We start from the raw sequence: 23,138 nt of genomic DNA on the forward strand, positions 1-23,138 counted from the left end.
TTGTTACATCATCAAAAAATTTATTTTCACAACATTTTTATTTTCTAAAGCTTTGCTACCGTGTTACAAAGATGGTTTTATTATCCTTATTTTCTAGAACACTTGAAATACAATTTATACTATTCCTAATGAATTACTTCAATGTTTTTAACATGTTTTTTTCTCTAGTTCTACATGTCTTACCACCTGTTCATTGTGGCTTGTGCTGGAGCTGGTGCCACTGTCATAGCATTGGTGGGTAGTATTTTTTGTTGTTTTATAATTAAAAATGTTCATTTTAGGCTTAAGATGCTTTAAGATTAAATTTTGTATATATTAAAAGTAGTGATATTAGACATGAATGAGGATGAGCTGTAATCACTATTATTTGCTGCTATGGTTTTGTCATCACAAAGTCAGCAGGTCCCCAACTTTTGCTTTAGGAAGTCATCTTAACCCGCCTCCCCCATACTTAGGAACAAATTATTTGCATGTCCTTTCAAAATCCTACTTCTATCCACTATGTCTGCTTTTATTTCCACTATTTATTTTTGTTTTTGTAGTTTATTTGATCAGCTGCTTGTAACCTCTTGGTTTCCTTTGCCTGCAGCCAGGCAGATTGACTGGTCCAACCCTGCAGTGCCCGTTCCAGGTAGCAGCGGGGAAAAGGGACGTTAACCAGATGCCTTGTTCCTAACGCGTCCTTTAGTGGCCAGCTTCTAACCTCCTGCCAGCCAAGCCCTGGTGTAACACTCACAACTGGCTGACAAAATAGCCTTAGGGTTTGCACTGGGTTGTCCTCCCCAGAGAAATGGCAGGTTATTTATTTGCATCTTCACCATGTAAGGAGCTCAGAGTAACATCTGTTGTAAAATTATCAAGAGTTGCCCAAGTGGGCTCCAGCCGTCACCTTGTTGTATCTTACTCTCCTGTATTTTCTCTTCCACCAGCTGATCTACATGATGGCTACTACATATAACTATGCTGTTTTGAAGTTTAAGAGTCGGGAAGATTGCTGCACTAAATTCTAAATTGTATAAGCCCAGTAAAAAGCTGCATTGCGTAGCTTGAAATACCACTGACACCCTAGACTAAAAGTCTAGCTTTCTGAATTTTGTTACAGTAATTGTAAATAGCTTCAGTAAGCATCGTTTAGCTTATCAAATTAATGAAATGACTTCTTGTATATGAACTATGATGTGGATGAGATCTGGCTATTTTTTCATGTTGAGAGGATTCAGTTACTGTAGGGGTGTTTATAAAGCATCCTTCTGAAAAGGGGATGTTTTCATTTCAGGTCTCCACTTGATTTCTAACAGTCATCTCAAATACTGCAACAGTTCAGGGTCAGATGCATTAATTTATTCTTCACCATGAACACCAAATACAAATCCCCCCAAGCATACAAATTACATATGGTGTGAAAGAAAAGGAATAATAAAGTAGTGCCATTCTACGTTGGCAAAGATCAGAAGCCCAGGTATTATGAATAAATTTCCTTGTGTTTCCAAGTGATTCCATGGATGATGAAATCACTTTCTCTTACTCTTAAGTAAGTGCCAAATGATGCTCTTTCTCTAAGAAAATACATCCTTGTCTTAGCTCTGCGTAAAACAATCACATTCTTTCTTTTGGACCCTGAACTAGCAAGAAACAGCACATAAACAGCTTCTGCTCTTGTATGGCTGCACTTTAGTAACTGATTTCTCAGTAGCCAGATCTCAAAAATGTAAGTATGACTGCACAGGAAGCAAAACCATGCAGAGATCACAGGGACCTTTCTACAGTGTTGGGGGTAAAAAGAAGGAGAAACAAATCAATGTTTTCAGATGTAGATGTTTTTGCATGACGTATGGGCAAAAGAAGTTGGCAAGAGACGAATGCACAAACTAGAAAAACAAACACGTAATAATTTAAAAAAAGAGAACCGTTTGCTATATACAGTATAAAACTCTTCACCTGAGGTTGGACAATGGAAGCTTAAAATGTAGCTATAAAAATACAGGATTAAGACTTCTTAACCCAGAGATTGCATGCTTTTGCTTAGTTTTGGACTCATGTTTTGATGTTTAATTTTTCAATGTGTTAATGTAGCCTTGTTCGCGTAAATAAAACGGTTCACAGTTTCAGGGTTTTTTCCAGGGGGAGGGTGGAATTCTCATCTGCTTGTTGGGGGAAAAGACCTGCCAGGCTCTGGGCTGGGATATGCATAAACACCACGACCTTAGAGAGCAGTTCTTCTGAGCACCTCGTAGTTTACAGATTCCGTATATTGCCACGTACAAAACTGTTTTCCTGCTTCCCCCATTCTGCATTTTAATTGACCCGTACAACTCTGTAGCTCATTTCAATATTGTTGTACTAACTTTCTCTAAATTGTGAATAACCAACTGAACTATTAGCATGCCAAATTCTAGAGATCTTTGAAAAATAGCCTCTGTGCTTGTTTTAATAACAGAATGCTTATTAACGTAGAATAACTATTTTTTTTTTGGTCGTTATTTTAAAGAGCGTCTATTAATCTGACTAGCAGCTTGCTTTGCCTCTTGACATGCTCACTCGCCATCATGCTCACCCTTCTCTTCCAGATCCACTTCCTCATGATACTGTCTTCTAACTGGGCCTACTTAAAGGATGCAAGCAAAATGCAGGCCTACCAAGATATCAAAGCAAAAGAAGAGCAGGAGCTTCAGGATATCCAGTCTCGGTCAAAAGAGCAACTCAATTCTTACACATAAATGTTTGCCACAGTAATTCAGCAGAAGAGTTCTGTAGCTCTGACAAATCAGCAAATAGCTGCTCTGCAGTACAGATGTGTGTCTAGCAAACAAAATTATAGAGAAGTGTAAAAGCTTCACATTCCAGCTCCTGGAAAACTTTTTTAGGGAAATCTTCCCATGGATAATCTTCCGTCCTTTCTAACAGAGAATGGAGGGTTTATTCCTGGCATTTTAATAGGCAACACTTTACAAAAAGTGACCAAATTATTCTTCTTTGAGACTTGGTATTTAATATTTGAGTTATTCTAGAGCATGACGCCCTGCACAAAACGGTGGCAGGTGCCCCAGCCGAGCAGGCAGTAGATCTGTGCAGATCTCAGGCACATGCACGGTGCGTGATTGAGCACCTCCCAAAGGAACCCGTGCCCAGCTGGGGTTTCTGAGAGGAGCTCGTGTCTGTGTGATGGCACAGCTGCAGCACCTCCCAGGCTGCAGGTGGGCTGTTTGGGAACACCCACACCTGGGCCATGGGAGCAGCTCCACCCCTGTGCCACACGCTGCCACGATGAAGCTGTCACGTCCCTGTGCTCACCTGAGGGTCCAGTAGATCTCCCAAATTCTAATATTTTTATTAACTATTTACTGGAATGTAGATCCCTGGATCTGGATAATGATCCCCTTCTTTGAAAATAAATGTCAGCTTTGCCTTAATATTTATTTTCTATAAATGTCTTAGCATTTATATGGTGGCAGGAGACCATTATCCTACATTTTAAGCACGTGAAAGTGTTACCTTATTAAAATGATACTGATCTGACTATTCCAAATGAGCGGATGAGAAAGTTTGCAGAGTTTTACACAATAATAAAATTTGCAGCCATAAAAATAATACAGGATGTCCACCTTTCTCTATCTTGGTGCTTAGCAAATTTATAGTCAGTGCTTATGTGTTTTCCTTTTTACAAATTAATTAGCACACTAAGAAAACGTGGTGTTCAGAGAAAAAAAACAACAAACAAACTGGTGCCATTTTAAAGTCATTTCCCATAGAAGTCTGCCTTCTAATTAATGTTTTTTTTCAGAAGCATTCAGTGATATCTTGAGTATTAGTGATGGTATATTTGGTGTTTGTTCTATATGATATATATATATATATATATAAATGTTGGGGGGGAAAAGTAAAAATACATCATTCATTTGAAAAAATTAAATATTCAAGTCATACCCCTGCTAAGCTGACGTGTGGTTTGGTAGTTTTGACTGTTTGCTGAATATTCATCAAAGGAAGCACAAATTCCTTCAAATCAGTATTAAGAGAAAAGGCATTTTTGGGGGGGACATTAACTTCAAATATAATTTCTTTTGTTAAGTATTGAAGTCTAATTTGACAGTTTCAAAAAAGGGGCAAAGTTGATTGATGTAGAGCAAATCCGACAAAATAGCCTAGTGTATGTTCTTACCTGTTGCATGAAGGAGACATTTCTACAGCAATGCAGGTGATGTTCTAGCCCAGTGTTTGCATAAGGGTAATAATGGAGGCAGTGTCTTAAAGCCTAATTCTTTTCTAATTCAGTGTAGCTATTACTGGGAGTTTTTGAAGTTTTGTTTAAGTAGTCTAATATTTTTATGTAAAGAGCATTAAATTTTGCTATGTATAAATTTTTGTAACCTAACAGTGAATCAATATTTTCTATCAGTGCCAAGGGCTTCCTGTAGTTACATCCAAGTGTTAAAATAAATATTTGTAGATAATAGACAACACTTGTGTATGCTTATTTGAACCCAGACCTACAGCTACTCCATGGCAGTGCATCTCTAGGCTTTATGTCTCTATCTGAGGTGAAACATGTTCTGTTCCAGAGCTCCCTGCCCTGCTGCATGGGGCAGGGCTGCCCTGCAGGTGCAGCTGCAGCAGCAGCTGTGTGCAGCATGCAGTAGTGGTAGTTGTTCCAGGCCAGCATAATGCAACAAGCACTACCCCTTCCCAACATCCAACAGGAGCAGTCACTCAGAAATTCTGTAAAGGCCAGAGTGGCTGCAACAGCAAATTAAGCAGCACACAGAATTAGAGTAACCGCCACATCACATTTTAGATTCATTCCAAAAAGCAAAGTTTGTATCTGTCATGGTTTTGGTACATTGTGTTTAAACATCCAGTGAATTCAAGACAGAACTTTGTTTTTTGCCCCTAAATTCTGTCAAACTTGGCTTCATGTTCTTGTAGTTAGGTCAAGACGAGCAGCCTCAAATGCAGTGCAAGTTGTAATATATGCTGCCACCCAAAATTACTTCATTGATAAAAACCTAATGTATTTTATACTGTAAATAAAGTTTAATGATCTTGCCTATAATCTACCTACAAAATACAAAGCTTAAATAAAGATGAGTTAAATAGCATTTTTATTTTAATCTCTCCATTCTGGGCTGGTTAATACCAATGAGGTGATACATGAGAGGGACTGTTTTTGAAAGTGGCTCCTGCCCCTGCAGCAGAAGGGACACCTTGTTTGGGTCTGTCACACTCAATGCTCTCAAACTGTGTGAGCCAAGTGCCTCCACAGGACACCTTTAAAAACGGGTGATGAGGGAATTTTTTATTCCCTTCACCCACACTCTGAACCATTTGGAGAAGGGGTTGGGGGGTGGGGGTTGGGAAAGTTGACAAAGTTTAGAGGAATTCAGTGCCAACACAAATCTACCCAAACATACTGATCAGTTTCTGTTCCCTGCTTTGTTCTTTCTCTCACCCCACCCAAGGGCTTCCTCCTGGATTAGTAACACATCAGGACTCCCTGTTTGACTTCAATGACAAGTGATAAAACAGATCAAAATCAGCTTTATTAATTTATAATTACACAGCCTGCAGTGTTGGTGCCTAACATTTATTACAGGCACAAAGCCATTTTAAAAATATCTCATAATAATAATAAAAATCAAAAAAATCAGTAGCTATTGTTCACCAGAAGCTTTCATCCACATCTCCATGAGAAATGTCTGCAACACTGTATTGATTATAGGAGGGAGGAAAAGAAAGTGGGATGAGTCCAATGTAGTTTATCTTAAATCTTAATACTCATTTTAAAACGGAAGGTAAGAAACTGCCTTTGCTGCAATTCTCTTGCTGTTTCAGTGAACTGCTGGCAATAAAAACCAACCCAAAAGGAGGAGAATTTGGGCCTTAATTAACTGAAAGCCATCACCTCTATCTCAAAAAGCAGAACTATCTTCTGTAGTGCTCACCCAGTGTAAACAACACAAGTGGTGCCAATTCAGGAGCAGCAGGGTAGGGTCTGTTAGGTTTAACAGCACAGATAATAGTGAATCATTACTGTGGTTATGGTGAACCTTTATGGTTTTTTTTTCCTAACTGCTCCATATTTTTTGCATATTTTCAATTCTACATCTTTGAATAAACTGAAAGATTTGGAAGAGGATTGTTTGGTTTTTCTCTTGCAAGCAACTAAAGCATATCTGTATTTATCAATGCCTAGAAAGAACCAGAGGAAATGCCTGGGTTGTTGTAACTCAGTGCAGGCAGACAAAATCTCAGAATAAAGTGCCGTGAAAGTCCACAGTGGTGCTGAAAAATCAAAGCTAGGAACAGACTATGGGTGAGGTGCAGCACAGACCTTCACCCAGGGTGGCATCACCCAAGAACAATCCCTCAAACTCCAGCTCTCTGTGAAGGAAGTTGGATGCTGCTCAGTTGCAGGTAGAAAGTTGTGAGTGCCACAACTACTGAAACAGATCACTGAGTGCAGCTCTCATATGTGAGTTCCATACAGTGCTTAATTTGCATGTACAAGAATTTGAAGGATCCTCAATTTTTCTGACACAATTGCTTTTGATTAATAATTTATTTTGGTTTCTAAGGAGGCAGATCTCTCTTAACATAATTCATACTAAAATATTAAAACTATATATTAATTTAGAATTATTATTATTTGTTAATATGGAGTACTAGAAGTGATTAAAACAAAAGCCTTACCTGTCATCATTTTCAGTAGATAAAAGTCCTTCTGAAGGTGACACTTCTCTTATTTCTTCTTTTTTTGAATCCTAGTAACCAAGAGGAAAATACACTTTCTCTAACCACTTCTAATGTCAAAGTAACCTAAAAATAGTATCTGTTTTTAATGCTAATAACTGAAAATAAAAATAATAGGGACCAACCCTTTTTCTACAAATGCTACACTGGATCTAGAATAGTAACTCTTTGGAAATTTAGATAGGGATCATGTCTGAGCAAAAGCATCCTGCATTCCTTCACTGAAGTAATGTCCACCCATACCTCTTCTTTAAAAGTCCGATTTTCCATCTTCCCAGAGTAAATTCTGCTGTGTTAGAGGAACACAAACTGATGTGTGCAAGTTCAAGCTGTATTTAAAAGCAGTTTAAGCTAAAAATTGAGGACATTGAAATACTGTCCTATACCTTAAAAAACAAACTAACAAACATCCCACCCAGAGGACACCAGCAACCCTTACAGAAGAAAGTTTTCAGTGTTTTTCCTTTTGCATCATCACACTTTTCCAAAACAAATCCAAATATTCTGCTCTGCAGGTTGTTACATAAAGCTTATAAATGAAGAAAAAACTGAAATGTGAATATTGTTTTCGTTCTAAGCATGCCCAGCAAGACACAAATTTGGTCAATATTTTTGGGACCACGTTTTGCGAATAATCACCTTGTTTTCTGGTTCCTTCTCTCTGCTCTGCTGAATTATTCTCATGTATTTTTCTAATGGATTGGAAGGAGGATCCTTTACATTATTTTCAGCATCAGTGTTACTGTGCTCAGATTTTAATCCCTCTTTATCTTCTATTTCTTCATCTGTTTTTATCAAGTCTTGGATACACTTTAAGACAAAAATAAAAATAAATACTGATTAGAAAAATACATTTATACCTTACTACCTGCAATACATGCAGAATTTAATGTAAAAATTTTCACTCAGTAAAACTTGCCTGTCTAAACAGCATTAAACAGGACCTAAAAATCCAGAATACTAAACACAAAGGAATTAAGCAAACTCAAGGTCTCCTTATACCCTATGCTTCCAGAGTACCCTGGACACTCTGACAGAGGCTAATGAACAAATAGACATAACATGCTCTGGTGGTGTCCCTCCTGCAGTGGCCACACCAAAGAAACAGCAGATGTTCAGCTTGTTCCAACAGCATGGTGACAGTGGCCATAAAACTGTAGCTTCCAGTTACATGAAGAAGGGAAGGGAAGGAAAGGCATCTGTTTCCAGTGAAAAAGTCACTTGGCATAAGGAGACACTCTGGTGAGATTCTGGTTAATCACAAAAGTACATAAAATAACTCAGTCTCTACTACTTTCACTTAATGGAATAAAAATCTACTTTTAACCAAGTAACACATAACAATCCTGAAATGCAAGGCACTACAAAACTGCATTACTGTCAGAAATTAAATTACCGCCTCGTTGTTAAGCTTTTCCACTTCTTTTTGCTCGCTTTCCAAAGCTTCCTGTTCTTTGTCTCTTCTTTCTTCTTGTGCTTTCCTTTCTTCTTCTAAGATTTTCTCAGCTTCTCTGTTCTCTTCTTCAATCTGCCTTTGATCTAGCACTGCTGTGAAAAATTATTTCAACATCTGTAATTTGATTTATGTAGTTCAGTAATCACTACAAGAGCATCCAAATAAGTACCAGGTTCTGTATAACATTAAATTAAAAACAACTGGATATATTGTTTGTACATACACCAAACTTATTCTTGGGTATCAGTTAATGTGTTTTCCCACCTCTAAACAATTTTTAGTCTGATAAATGTCCCACCAAGAGTTAAGGAGTAGAGCCAAAGTACAGACCAGAGATCTGACAGATCTCTGCACTTCTCATTTCTTTCATGGGCATTCTCATTAAAGTTTTATTATCCCAAAGTCCATGTTACTATATTCTTTCTCCTTCTGCAATGTGGTTGGATACAATTCTTTATATTTGTAAAGCAAAGTATTTAAAACTCCTTGGAAAAATTATTGCAGGACACACTGCTGATGTGATCAATGTATTTAAAAAGATGTCTACAAAGAACAGCATTAAATAGGAATGAGATAGGCAAGCTAAGGACTGGGAATCAAGAGAAGCTAGAAAACTCTTCTCTGAATAAAAAGAACCATAATGTTTCCATCTACAACAATTAGAAAAGCAGCATATGCTGACTATATATAATGAGATACTATTCTCATCTACCCAAAGAATTAAAACTGCATTGTGATAATACAATTCATCAACAGAGTCAAGAATAAATTTTAAAAAAAAAATCCAGACAAGCAATACTTCAAAAAATTTAATGTCTCACTCCTATCAAGAGCAGAAATTATATTTAATAATTATCCTAAAGAAAAAATAATCATCTCACAAGAGGCTGGACAGGGGGGCGGGATGGGTGGCAAGAATGTTTAAATTAAAACATTTTGAAGCAAATTGAACTAAAACCAGGATGAAAAAAGTCATCCTTATACAGGAAAGCAAAGGAAAACACTCCTTTCTCGTTATTACAGAAATGTCACTTTCTGCAAAATTTTTCAACCACACCAGCCTCTTACACACCTACAGACTCTTAAATATTTGGCTTTCTGTGTTACACATTTGACATTTATAAAGGGTAATTTCTTTTGTGTCTGAGCTGAGAACTCACTTAAGTCCTGCAGTGAAGTGGCTGTTGCTGGCACGGGGGCTGTGACACAGTTTCCATGGACGATGTCCCCAGATGGATGCAATACATCACTTTCACACTCCTCTGGTATGTCCCCCTGATCTAGTGAAGAAATTTGAACAATGGCTTCATTATTTTGTAATTGCAAAAGCGGAGCACAGCAATGGACACAGAGTGTGGGAATGGCTAAATTAGAACACAAAAATATCAGCACTAATTGATCATTTTCCCTTCAACTTGATCATCTCCCTAAGAATTAAGAATTATCATAGGCTGTACTTGCTTCTTTAATTACAGAATTGTTAGTTTTGAAATTAGCTATTGGAACACATCTGCTTATAAAGCCAAAACTGAAGAAATATACAACAGAAGCCCAAGATGTTTTCATTTCTTTACATAATCAAGACAGAAGTCACAGAAAAGTTGTATGTCCAAGTTTAGCTCGTTTTTATGCATATAAAAATAATCTTTAAGTATTTGGTCACACTCTCTTTAATGGGGTCCTTGAGTTCTTCAGTGCACAGGATGGATGCTGCTCAGATATTCTACATTATACTGTCTTCTCCTTGTGCAAGGTTGGCTTTGAATTCACAAAAACACAATTACTGTCCTTCCTCTTTGATCATTGTTATGATATTCAACTGCTTTTAAATTATTTATTTTCAAAGTATGCAGACTGCTATTATCTCATTTGATGGGAGATAGAAAAAAAAGAGATAAAACAAGATGTGGCCATTACCTCTAGACAGCCAGCCTGAAATACACAGGACAATTCTACCAAGCACTTTGTGTAACACAGCACAGATACCCTATATATCTCCATAGGTTTTGGGTAAAGCTTTAGAAAACATCAATTTTTCATCCTTCATATACTATCAATGTCTCAAGCATTTTTCTTTTTTACATTATAATAAAACTGAAATACTTTGCATGAAAAAAAACAAGTCAACTAAACTTATCAGCATCTCTCTAAATAGTTAGAATTTCTTTAAATTAAAACTCTTTTAAAGGAACTGTAGATGACAGCATAAGAGAAAATTTCTGTCCAGCTGTCAACTCCAACCAAGTTAGGAGAATATTTACAAGTTTCTTACAAAAGCAGGAGGAATTCCTACCAGCTTCACCTAGAAAAATAAATTCTATATATGTGGTATTTTGTAAAATAATGGGCTATCACACTCAAAATCTATTCTGTTTTGTTGTTCTCTCTCTAAATTATAAAGCTGTTAAGAACATTTCCATATAAGCATCAGGTGTATATGTATCATCAAAAAATTCCTTTCATAAATTTGTCCTGGTTAAATATTACTTCTAACTTCAAAATGACCGCTAACAACATAAACAAACAAAAAAACCTACACCAAAACCATTATTAGTAAAAAACAAAATATTAAGTTAACTACTCTGCAAAGGAGAAAAAAGGTAACTCTGTACACTTTCACTCCCTTTTTAAGAGTGGACAGCAAGAGATGGTTTATTCCCTTAAGATGAGCATATCACCTAAAAGCAGTTGCTGCCAAGAGAATGTGCTGATCTTTTCTTTCAAGAACTCACTCACAGTAGGACTAAAAGACTTCCATATTTTCTGGTATGTCCTTTAGTTCATTGTTTTTCATACTGTTATCAACTTCATCCTTCACTCTATCTTTTTCCGTAGTTACTTCTTAGATTTTACTTTCTTACCCACCTCTCCCTGCAATTTCTCCTGAGCTACCTCCTCCCCTTTTCAGCCAGTCTGATTTCCTCCTACATCCTCAGATTGTCTTTCAATGCAGGCTCACCCAACTGAAGTACTGCTGATTGAGAAATCATCAGGATATGTGGACTCTTAAAATTATTGACCACTACACATCACCAAATGATTCAGTAGTACCTTACTTGGGCACAGCACCTACTCAGCCCTAATTGCCAAGAAAATGCCAGTCTGTTGTCATATGTAATAAAAGAAAAGTGAAATATGTAAATGTATTCCCAATATCTCCCATGCAAAATTAAACAAATAAATATAAGTCTAATTAAAATGTGAGATGAGTAGAAACCATTAGTGTCTACAGGCTTGCTTCACATTCAAATAATGCATTTAAAGCTTATAAAAGAAGTAAATGAGATAAATAAAACCAACTGAGTAATGAGCTTCACAGAGAAATACACAGATGAGGCATTATCTTCTGCCAGGTACCACTAAACACTATCAGCATATCTGCTATTTAAACAAACATCTCTTTTGGCTGCTTGCTTATATTATAAATATATAAATAATATTATAAATTATAAATATAATTATTTAAATATTATATAACATGCAACTAAATTTAATATATAATAATTATATCGTTGCGTATAATAATTATTATCTATTTATATAATTATATGTTATTATAATTATATAAATACATAAAATATATAATAATATATAAATAATGAAAGCCATATTCTCACAGGGTCAGGAGAGTGAGCAAGGGCTCTACTCCATCCTCCATATAACCGAACCACAACCAAAAGAATAAGCCAGTCTGAGGCCCAGGAAAACACACCAGCTAGAGTCACTGGTTTCAAAGAAAATATCCCTAACTCTCCCAGACAACAATCACAATCTTTTCACCAACTATGAGTTTAGTTACACCACACAATGCCACATGTCCACCAAGCCTCAGGACTTAACAGACCTCATGAAACCTGGAAATAGGAAAGGTTTTCACATCTTTCTCTTTGTCAACTCCACTTACTTTAAACCCACAGTTTCACAGGAGATAAGGCTGCTCATGTTCAACATTAGGCTGTCACTGAAATGCTGAAAAACTAGGTAAGGGCAGTAGCTGTGCTTCATTTCTCACTCCATATACAAATGGCTAGAAAGTTTTATTATCTTCCTCTTTCTACACTACCTTAGTTACATCAAAGATTTTTGAAAACTGACCCTGCAGCAGACAGAGAGAAGGAGACATTTTATAGCATGCAACCAACAGAGAGCAGAAATGCAAATAAATAAAATGCTGACCTCAAAGTAAAAAATAGGACAAAACTCAAGTTTCAGTAATTGAAACACACATTCCAAAACTACTCAGAGATGCTGATTAATAAAAGCATAATTGCAGGAGTTCTACCAACATTTATACACGCAGCAACTTCTAATTCATACTACTATTAAAGCTTCAGTTAACTGAAGGAAAAACCAGGAGTGCATGCAATAGCCACAGAAATTTATCTTTAGACTTATAACCTGGTTCTAAATTATGCAACAAGTATAATAAAGCCTCCATTTAGTTCACATACTAGTACAGGTTTATGTTTAAAGAAAAATTCTACACATTTTAAAACATTCCAAAGCAATCATGAGACCTACAGCATCAATCAGACCAAGGTTATGCAAGATTTTGGAACAAATTTATGTTACAAATTTCAGGACCAGCTCAATTCAATGTCTGCTTATTACTATATACACATATCTAAAGATGCAAGAATGAAGAAAGTGAAGAAAGTGAATCCCTCATCATCTGTGACATTTTCCCTAATTCCAAATCAGTCAGAAATTTTTCTCTCCAACTAGTCTTAAAAATATAAAGACAACTGTTAAGCTCTAAGGTGTTAAACAAACTGTCTGAAATGCACTAAAACTTACCTTCAAGAGTATAAATATGTTCTTCAAGATCCTCATACCTTAGTTTCTCTGGTTTCTGGATATCACTGAAATCTTGTTTATCTGTTTGTTGACTCTGAAGTCTGAAAAAATATAAATGCTGAACTTTTAAGCAAATAGCCATCTGAAATTCACTCACAAGCTAAACAACAGACTAAACCGAACCTCAAATCCACAAAAACTTCTGACTCAAATTTACGATATTTAAATCCAGCACTGTAACTTTTAATAAAAGTCTACTCCATTCTCCTCCAGCCTTTCCCAAAGGTCTTTATGTGACATAAAATTATTACATTAAAACAAAAAAGGAGTATGAAAAAACATAAAAAAGGAAAAATACAATGAATTGTGACAGTCAACTGAAATTAAGAATTTGCCTTTTTAAGCTTTGTGTTACAGTTTAATTCCCATTTTGATGTCATCTTAACAGATGTGTTTGAAATGTATTAGGATTAGATGTCTGGCAAAAGAGATGCAGGGGTGAAAATCTGGGTTCTATCAAAATGGGGTTAGTGCCCTCATTCTAAATCCCCGTTTATCTCATCAGAAAGATAATATGAAAGAACAATGTCTCCCACGTGACCCAGCTACTAAACTCTGACCAGAACTAGAACAGCAAAAGGAGTGCAGGTCACTAATGAAATTTGGCATCAGCACTTCATAAAGGAGCTTACTTCACACCAGCTGGTGCTCTTCATCACAGCCTGTTTGTGCTTACAGTTTCTAAGGAATACAGGTCTTCCATGGGGCCAAAGTGGAGAACAAACAATTCAAAACACACTCCCAACAATGAGATTTGTTCATAAACAAAAAGTGAATCTGGGCACAGACAAAAAAAATCTGCATTGCCAGAAGGATAGTTCAGCGATGTCAGTGGGGAAAAATACCCTGTAAATTAAATAGGACAGAGTAAATGAAATTTCAAGTTTTTGGAAATCTATTTCATGTTTTGAGTCTTTCCTTCACAGAAATAGGTAAGTGCTAAATAATTCTTAAGGGTGCAAAGTTCAAGGACATGCACGTCACTTTCTTCAATACTGTGTCCTGTACCACTCCTAGAAAGACAGAGAACCCACTGCCACAGTTACAACCCTCAGGCCTAAACAAACAATTAGGTAATAATCTGCCTTATCACTCTAGTCTTCCTGCCTGTGTTTACTGGCTTCCTTCATATCTTGGAACATAAATAAACAAAGAGCTCCTGTAGTCCCAGAAGCAATTGTTCTTCCCCACTGACTGAGGTCCGACTTCTAACAGCTTGTCACGGATGTTACAGCATCATATTCGCTTTTCTTTCCTTTTCAAATAAGTTCCCATTGCCACTTAAAATCTACAGGTCATAAACTAGTCACACAATACACATCAGTGATGTGGCATTTGCCTAATAATAAGAGTAAATAACTGGAAAAGCCCACACATGCATTTCTCAAATATTTCATGTAACAGAAAACAGTCCAAGGCACGTGAAATCAGAATATACACAACAAAAGAATGTTTTTTTTAAAATAAAGTCTTGGGAAAGCAGCAAGTTCCAGACAATTACTGGGACCTTATACCCTTGCTTTGTCATGAGAAACCCAAGAAAGCAACAACAAACTATAGCTGCCTTCCCAGACCCAGGTCTGTCCTCTGCAATACAATTTGCTCATACTGTTCACTCTTCAAGCAGGATGGAGTCTACAAAATCCTTCAAAGTACAGTCCCTCACAGGATTAGAGCATTTTCCTCTATCACCTTAACATGCAGGTTAACATTCCAGCTTCACTTTTTAAGGTCAGTCAGAGAACTACAAGAAATCTGAGACATACCACAGAAAATGTGAATGGGTAGGGAAAGGAGACACAGCCTCACAGGAATACTTAAAGGAAACGGACCTCACAGTCCCTAAATATCCAAACAGCTCATTTTGAGGACAAAAACCATAAAGGCTCTCCCAAAATTCTAAAAAGATAAGAGACCCTCTCTGCATTAAATGTATGTTGAGGCCTTAAAAACAAAATAAGAAAGGCCTACAAATGCCTGCTAGAGCTGTCCCAGCACAAGCTGTCTTTCTTCAGCCGTTAAATCAGGAATGATAGTTAGCAGGTTAAGGACAATTCAATTGCCTCTTCTTAGGAAAAAAATATTAAAAGTTAAATCCTAAAGCTGCTTCTGAATATTCAGGATTCTTAGTCTTGGAGAATGGAGGCAACACTGGCCATTAAAAACAGAACTCCAGACATGGAAATGGGAGATACGAAGACGAAAGAGAAGTCATTTTAATGCAGCCTAATTTTGTCAAGTTATTTATTTACCTTAAAAAGATCTTAAAAAAAACAAAACAAGAAAAGAGAAGAGTTATGCTCTCCGTTCCATTCCCACATGCAAAGGAGACCAGAAAATCCTACTTTAAAAACAGGCATGTGAACAAGCTCTTCAGAAAGAGAAAAGAAGTAATAAATTTAGCATTACAGCTTGTTAACGAATGAAGTGAGAATGTACAATTGCCCCGACTTAAAATCTCAAACAGGAAGCAGAAATTCAAATGCTTCAATTAGCAAAAGCTAATTAGTCAGGTCACAAATGTGAAAAATAGAGACACAATGAAAGAGACATAACTTTGCTCGGAGCAAACCAAAGTGTTTGGGTTTTTTTCACAACTAGGTCCCACCTGAGGCATGATAATTAAAATGGAAATCCTTAGTCATCTTTAGAAAAGTTTTCACTTACAAAATCATTGGCTTGCTTGATTTGTAAAAGCAGCTATCACTGTGAATGATTAGATAAAAGTTTCTTTAAAAAGCAGGTTAAAAATGTTGCTTTGTAAACAATGTTACCTGATTTTCTGGCCATGACTGGATGGTGAAGAAGGAACAGACTCAGAAGATGAAAGCAAATAGGGCTTTGAAATAGGAGAAAGAACCTGGTCAACACTCCGTTGTGAAGAGGTAAGGGATGAGCTCTTGATGTCTGCAGAATAAAAATCCCACAACCTGTATTAGTTATTTGTCCCACTATTTCTCAGACAAGGCTGGTTGTATAATACATGCATTATTGGTTCTATGTGCATGAACTTAGGAAGGAAAACAAACACATGAGCTAATTTAAAGGGAAAGAAAAAACTGCATAATCCTTCCACTTGCAGTAAAACAGCTGTTGGATCTGCCAACTGTGTTTTAGAGGAGAACATACTTCTTCCTTTTGTTCTCTAGAAACAGGTGCTGACAACTGAGCTGCACTTAACCTCACTTAAAGGGAAAACAAACCTCAGACTCACATGTATGGTATCTTCTACCTTTTTATATTTACCCTAAGTTGTTCAGACTGGTATTTCCAACAGCACCAAAGTTCCACAGAAGCTTCCAGAATGACTTAAGAGTTTTCTAGCAAAACTACACCTGCTGCTTCAGCCATCTCTAGCAGAAAAGGGTAATATTACTGGTATATATACATTATATATAATTATATGTGTTATATATAATTTACTGGTATATATATACCAGTAAAAAAGCACTCCTCAGAAGACTCATGAGACAGAAGTGACATCTCAGTGGGGAAGCAATTTAAGTGGGAGCTGACAAACCCCACTAACAACAGCACAGTTAGCATTGAAGCTAACCTTAACATCCTATCACACAGCTGTGGCCTGGTTTCCTACACTCCACACCACTCCATTTCTGTAACTCCTGAGTCAGGTAATGAACTCCTTTGTTATTCAATTCTTACCCCTCTCCAGAACCATTAAGCAAAGAACAGATACAATGAGGGGAAAAAAAAAAGAGATCTGCCATCCTGTAACTAGCTTCTGAAAAGTACAAATACAGGAAGGATTGTTCAGGTTATGCACACAACTAGTTTTAACATTTCCTAATTTTTTACAAAACCCTAGTATTATGAAAGATTTTGTCTGTGTGCAGTGCTAAACAAATAGTCTGTGGGTACTTTATACAGAAGCTGACAGAGAGAACTTAAAACATGAAAGATTGCTTTGGAAATTCAAATCTCAAAGATGTTTTTAGTAACAGAGTATGATGTTCTACATGCAGAAACACAGAAAAAGCCACACTGTAACAAATCAGGGTTTGTAACCTACTTCTAACAGTGCCCATTACCAAACAAAACTAAACTAAAACTGGAAAAGGAGAATAATAGTATCTTACTTCTGGCAACACCCACCTCAGCCTTTCTCAGATCAAATATTTTGGATCCTCCTGGCAGATAAGTTTTATTCCTGCATCTGTACTTGTTCCCACAGAAGCAATGAGTTATACAACTTATTCATGGTATGAAAAAGCATTTAATTTTATTTCCTTTCAATGTTATGGGATTCTGGGGCCTGTGAAACACTAATCAGTTGATCCCTTTTCACCTTTTCCACATCACTCATTGTTTTCCAGATTTCCCACAGCACATCTCAGCCATCTTTCTTCCAAACTAAGCTGCCCTTGTATTTAACCTTCCTTCATGGAGAAGCTGATCATTATGGTTTTTTTGTGTTACTCTTTTTTTTCATCCTATTAAATCCATTTCAAGCCAGGGTGAAAAAAATTGCATCACTCAAGAAGCAGATGTACTGCAGATTTGAAAAAACAGATTTTTTAAAAAAATTCTGTTTCTATTTTGCTTGCTTTTCTGAGTACTGTCCTAAAAAAAACAAAAAAAAAAAAAACCCTAAGCAATTATTAGAGACTGTGATATTAATAGAAAATCAAAATTTTTCAAACACTAGATCCTTCCTCTTAACAATTGCTCAAGAGTATTTTATAAAGATGTCACAGCAAAAAGAACAGACAAAAGGAAATCTGGACCTTTCAGACTGGAAAGAAGCCACTTTCACTTTAAGAGAAGCCAAAGACACATTCTGCCACACTAACTACAACAGAAAGGGTAGAAATATAGGAGAGTTAAGAAACTACAAATAATGTTGCAAAGTAGTTATACTTAATAGCAAGTTTTGAATGAAACTCTGTATATCATAAGGTTACACCTGTAAGGATTTATAGTGCCTAGTCTTCTCCTCAAAGCTCCCTAGAGCATGTTTAACTCCCCTTGGAATGTTTGTCCTGCACTTGTTTCCAGGAAGGAGCAATGCTCCAAGCAGCTGGTATATTCTGTCACCTGCAGAACCGCATCTCCTGATTTCTCCTGCATCTTAGTAAATAATGAGCAAACGACTAAAACTGCTAAATCTTAGTGTTCCCGGAGCACAAGAGGAACAGGAAGTAAAACCCATTATTGCACCCCATTAACAATTGTGACTTACCATCTGGAATTTTCTTGTTACTGAGGTCTCTCTTCGGTTTGGAAATGGGAGTAGAAGAAAGGCGTCTCGAAGAAGATGCTCCTCTGTGTGGTGACATTAAGGGAGATTTAAAGATATCGACCTGCCCAGTTCTTTTGATGTGTTCCTCACCTCCTGCACTGCTCAGAGGGGAATGTGGGGAGCTGGGATTATCCTCTAACAATTCCTGCTGCTGGGTAGTTAAAGGGTGTCTACTAAGAGGACACTGCAGAATTAAAGGAGGCTGCATCTTCCTTGGTGTTCTGCTTGCAGCTGCATTCAGCATTACCCTGTGTTGGTAATTCCTGTAGGCTTCTTCCAAGTACTCGGCCTCCTTTTCCAGCTCCATCACCCTGGCCCGGGCCTGCGCGATGCACTCCAGGTCAGAGTCCGGGGAAGCACTGCGTGGCTGCTGCCGACAGCCAGGCCCTAGCACGGTGCTGATCATCCCCACATCAGGCAGGACGGGCCTCCTCGGGAATGTGCCGTCCACGTAAATGTCAGGGGGCACCATCCTGCCACCGAGGAAATCGAGGACAGAGCGGTCGACGAGCGACGGCTTTGGGTTCCGATACACCTCATTCTCCAGGGCTAAATGGCAACAAGAGAAAGCGAGAGACACTAAAGAGAGAGACCTAAAGCAAATCTAGTAAAACGTGGCGTTTAAAGTCTAATTTAACCAAAATAGTTCTACCACAGAATTGGCTTACATTTTGGGAATTTAATGGTTTAACTGAAATTGATTTAAATGTATTTTTAATGCAGCTCCAAAGCTGCAAATGTCCACTGCTGGTTTATAAATATATAATTCTTCCACATAAAACTACCTTTAAGTACATACTCTACAATGCTCTTTTTTAAATTATGCTTAAGTAAATAAATAAACATGAAAACATTACCACTTTGGACACATTATAGCTAATCATGTTGTTAAAGTCTAAGGAACACAGGGCATGCCACAAGTCTTAACTGTTTCCCTTTATTTAAATCAAAAAATAATTTTTTTAAAAAAAATTAGAAACATAGAACATAGCACATAGAAAATGTTGGTTTGGTTTTTTGGGGTTTTTTCATTAAAAGTACTCTAAAATTGTCAGTTAAACTGAATGTTTTGGGGCAGTCTGCTTCCTTTCACTTGTACGTTTCAACAAGCCCAAAAGACCAATCTATAGGGCTGTATCTTTCAGCAAATTTACAACCTTGTTTTTGTTCTACATAAGTGGTACTTAAATGACTTCATTAGCTCTGATGTAAAATAAAAGTTCCTACAGTACTTTCACTCATTTAATTAAAACATGTATTTGCTATTTTGATATAACAAATTTCCAGTTCTAAATGGTACCAACACATGTACCATAAATGTATGTATCAATCTAGTGAACAGTATAAAATATAAAATACTGCATGGAGGCAACACATGTTGTATGTAATGTATAATCATGGCAGAATTTAATTCCATATTTTAACATTAAATATAGATACCAACCCTTTTATTTATAATATCTGATATTAGCAATTTGACAGACAGGCATCTTTAGAATTACATTTCTTCAGCAGATTGAAGTGCTTTATGTAAGTGTCCCTGTTTCTAATGCCCATACAAGATAAATTAAGCTTAGGTTAGGCAAAAATTATTAGACTTGACTAAATCTGTTTACGAGTTAGACTTAAATTTCTGAGGTACAAAATACAATTTCAAATTGATTATTTTTATTATGAACATTCAAGATTCAAAACACATTAAAACACAAGTTGCCTGCTGGAAAATGTTGTTTCTGTTATCAGCAAACATTAACGTCGGTATACTGAGGAAAAACAGACAAAAATATGCAAATGCTCAGGGAGGAGTATTTTTCCTTCCTCGTACAGGTTTGTTTTCTGAAAGGAGGCTGTAATGAGACTCCTTTTTAAACTGGGCTTTAAATAGATTTTGATTTTAAACTTTAAAATCTACTCCCTGGTGATGTATTAGTTTTACCCGACTGCAGTTTTTTTAAGCTTCTGGAACTTCTTACACTAGTCCTTCATTAAAGACTGCTCTGGTGTAAGATACAAACCTGCCTGTGTTTGTTTCACTTGCAGTTTCAGTTCTTCAACCTGCACATTTAACTTCCTGACAGTAGCTTCAGAGTCTAAGAGTTGGGCCTTTAACTGGGCACAACGTTCAATCTATAGGAAATCAAGAGAAAAACAAAAACCAGCGTAATTAAAACAACAAGAATAATCTCAACTGGCTGAATACTTGTTTCTAGGTGTTTTTCAGGTCTAGTCCTGAAAAGCATATATGCAGAGTATCATATATATATATATCAGACCATATATACATAGTATCTACTGAAAGTCAGCACTGATTATTTGGTGACTCGGTAAGACTTTCTTGGTTATGTTGGGTTGGTTTTATTTTTCAATATTTTTTTGGAGTGGTGATGTTTTATTTTCTTTAGAGTTGTTTACATAAAAATAAGCACAGTACAAACAATCCACGTAACTGCACGCCAAATGGCCTGCACAGGCAGATGGGTAATTGTGAAAGAGATGACAGGAAGAAGAAAAGATTCAGATCATTTAGAAATAATAATTCACCTCACTTTGTAGCTGTTTTTCCAACATCTGTTTATGACTTTCAAATTCATCCAGCACCAGCTTCTTAGAATGCTCCACTCTCCTCAGCTCCACTTGGCAGGCCAGGTACTCCGCTGAGGGCTGGGACAGCTCTACCCCAAAAGGAAAACACCAGACACTCAGACAAAGAATAACAAGTGTGCACTTTTCTGCACAATACCCTGTGAACATGTAAAGCTGATTTGGTTTTAGGAAGATAACAAGGCTTTGTCTGAATGAAGTACTTGAGGATATTTTTCTTCTTCCTTTTACAAAGGACCAAAAATATTCATTGGTGTAGACCCAAACTGTCCTACACTGAAAGAAAAATACATATCCTTACCTTATGTAACTACACACATCTCTAGTCTCCTGTAATTTGAAATGCACATTAAAAATACTTTGTATTTTTGTATACTGCAGTCAGGCAAGCACTTAAATAATAATACCATGTTCTTTTAGCATTATTAACCATACTAATGCTATGGTAAGAAATATTGCACTGCTTTTTTCAGAGGGTAAAAGGGATATCCTTCCACATTACAGCTACTACTTAATTCAGGATTCCTCCCAGACATATAGAAGAAAATAAATTTACGCCTAAGACTGCTCAATTATACACAAACACTAGCTTGGGCTTCATGCAAACTACTGGAAAACATAATACAAAGAAAGCATTTTAATGAAAATTTACTCCTAAACAAATACTTGTAGAGAAACATAAACAAGGAAATAACTAAATCATTCAAACTGACTGTCTCGAAGATGCTGGTTCTCATTCCGAGTCTCATCCAACTGTTGCCTAAGTAGTTTATTCTGCACTTGGAGCTCCAATTTTTCCTCCTTTAGCAAAGGATAGTCTGACACCTCTTTCAGTTTTTCTGTCAACAACTGATTCTGTTTATTTACCAACAGAACCTGGGCCTTCACTGATTCCAAATCCAGCTGCAAATAAAGAACAGTTTAGAAGCTTATGAACCATTGTACCACTTAACAATTGTTTTTATTTCACATTTTCTTTTTAATTTGTAACATACCTCAGCTGCACCAATTAGAATACAGGCTTCTTTAAATTCATATTTACAATTACCTCAAGCTCTTTGGTGCGTGATACAGCTTGCTTGAGTTCCTCCTTTTTTGAATTAACAGCAGTGGCTTCTTCTTGCAAAAGCATAGCTTTCTCTGCAGGGAGGATTACAAATGCTGAATTAAAATTATTAGAGTATTACAGTAAAAAACTGTATCAGCAGAAAACAGTTTTAAGCTACTAAGCCAAAAATTCAATTTAAGACATAAAAATGACTGAGTGTCATACACACACATTCAAAATTAAGTAAATCATGCTGTATATACAAATGTATACATATGCATATACACATTTAGAATTAAGTGAATTAAATTCATATGCCGGTGATATATCATTTCTTACACGTCCCTAACTTAGAAGTCTAACCCTGTTATCTGTTCCGGCTCTCTTCTGCAAGCTCCAATTAAACATCTTGTGCACAATAAATGCAGAAAGTTGCAACTGTGCCAGGGTACAGTACCAGAGTTCAGTTAAAGCCTGAATGAGCTAGTAGAACTTCCGAAGGAAATGGGACACTGAAAAACCCATTTTTTTGGGTTTGCTTTGCAGCCTCAGTGCAAAGCAGCAGTTTATGATTCCCACTGCATTCTGAACAGCAACGAGTTGCTGAACTGTCATCTGCTCTGATGGCTCTTCTGTCCCTTATACCACTGAACACCAGGACTGTTTAGCATATGACAGTAAAAGCTCTAGAGATAAACAGCACTTTATCAATCTCAGAAAGATGCTTACCTTTATTTTTTTTCTCATCTTCAGTAACTTTACTGGTTCTGGCTATGTATTCTTCTTTTAATTCAAGCTGATATCTAGAAACAAGTAGAATTATGTATTCCCAAAGGATGTGTGTGCACACATGCACATACATTTGTGTTAATTCCATTCTTTCCCAAACTAAACTATAATCACACAATTATTTTTTGACAAAATTAACTATCACAGAGTCACCAAAATGGTTGGAAAGGGCCCTGCCAATCATCTCATTCAACCACCTCCTCCAAAAGCCAGATTCTTGCTACCTGTACAGCAGGGCAGATGCGGCTCTTCCTAGCCATGTCTTGAAAACCTCAAAGGACATATATTCACCGTCTCCCTGGATGATCTGTACCAATGCTGCACTACTCTTCCAGTAGATTTCTTCCTTATGTCCAAGCTAAATCTCCCAAGCCACAACT

At 36.8% G+C, this 23,138-nt stretch overlaps 2 protein-coding genes across 20 annotated transcripts in view; one reads left to right on the plus strand and one right to left on the minus strand.

Annotated features, from left to right (window-relative positions):
* Positions 1-5,096, plus strand: part of GPM6B (glycoprotein M6B) — a 106,479-nt gene extending 101,383 nt beyond the window's left edge. For 6 of the 13 annotated variants that reach the window (XM_086880060.1, XM_086880058.1, XM_086880059.1 and 3 more), the window contains 2 exons: positions 169-234; positions 930-5,096. In XM_086880060.1, the coding sequence (XP_086736186.1) occupies positions 169-234; positions 930-1,010 (147 nt within the window). In that variant the 3' untranslated portion in view covers positions 1,011-5,096. Of the gene's footprint in view, positions 1-168; positions 235-589; positions 632-929 lie in introns of all 13 variants that reach the window. The other 7 variants (XM_086880057.1, XM_086880056.1, XM_086880054.1 and 4 more) reach the window with 2 other exon arrangements.
* The window catches only part of OFD1 (OFD1 centriole and centriolar satellite protein), a 52,949-nt gene that overhangs the window by 17,552 nt on the left and 12,259 nt on the right, over positions 1-23,138 (minus strand). For 2 of the 7 annotated variants that reach the window (XM_086880049.1, XM_086880048.1), the window contains exons 11-23: positions 22,699-22,772; positions 21,970-22,061; positions 21,635-21,824; positions 20,862-20,992; positions 20,336-20,447; positions 18,261-18,869; positions 15,835-15,967; positions 13,001-13,101; positions 9,364-9,483; positions 8,144-8,292; positions 7,387-7,557; positions 6,688-6,758; positions 5,516-5,701 (exon numbers count right to left, since the gene is read on the minus strand). In XM_086880049.1, the coding sequence (XP_086736175.1) occupies positions 5,656-5,701; positions 6,688-6,758; positions 7,387-7,557; positions 8,144-8,292; positions 9,364-9,483; positions 13,001-13,101; positions 15,835-15,967; positions 18,261-18,869; positions 20,336-20,447; positions 20,862-20,992; positions 21,635-21,824; positions 21,970-22,061; positions 22,699-22,772 (1,999 nt within the window). In that variant the 3' untranslated portion in view covers positions 5,516-5,655. Of the gene's footprint in view, positions 1-5,515; positions 5,702-6,687; positions 6,759-7,386; positions 7,558-8,143; positions 8,296-9,363; positions 9,484-13,000; positions 13,102-15,834; positions 15,968-18,260; positions 18,870-20,335; positions 20,448-20,861; positions 20,993-21,634; positions 21,825-21,969; positions 22,062-22,698; positions 22,773-23,138 lie in introns of those variants that run through there. The other 5 variants (XM_086880047.1, XM_086880046.1, XM_086880052.1 and 2 more) reach the window with 3 other exon arrangements.

This window comes from Cyanistes caeruleus, chromosome 3 (genome assembly GCF_971803275.1).
Source record: "Cyanistes caeruleus chromosome 3, bCyaCae1.hap1.1, whole genome shotgun sequence".
NCBI classification, from domain to species: domain Eukaryota; kingdom Metazoa; phylum Chordata; class Aves; order Passeriformes; family Paridae; genus Cyanistes; species Cyanistes caeruleus.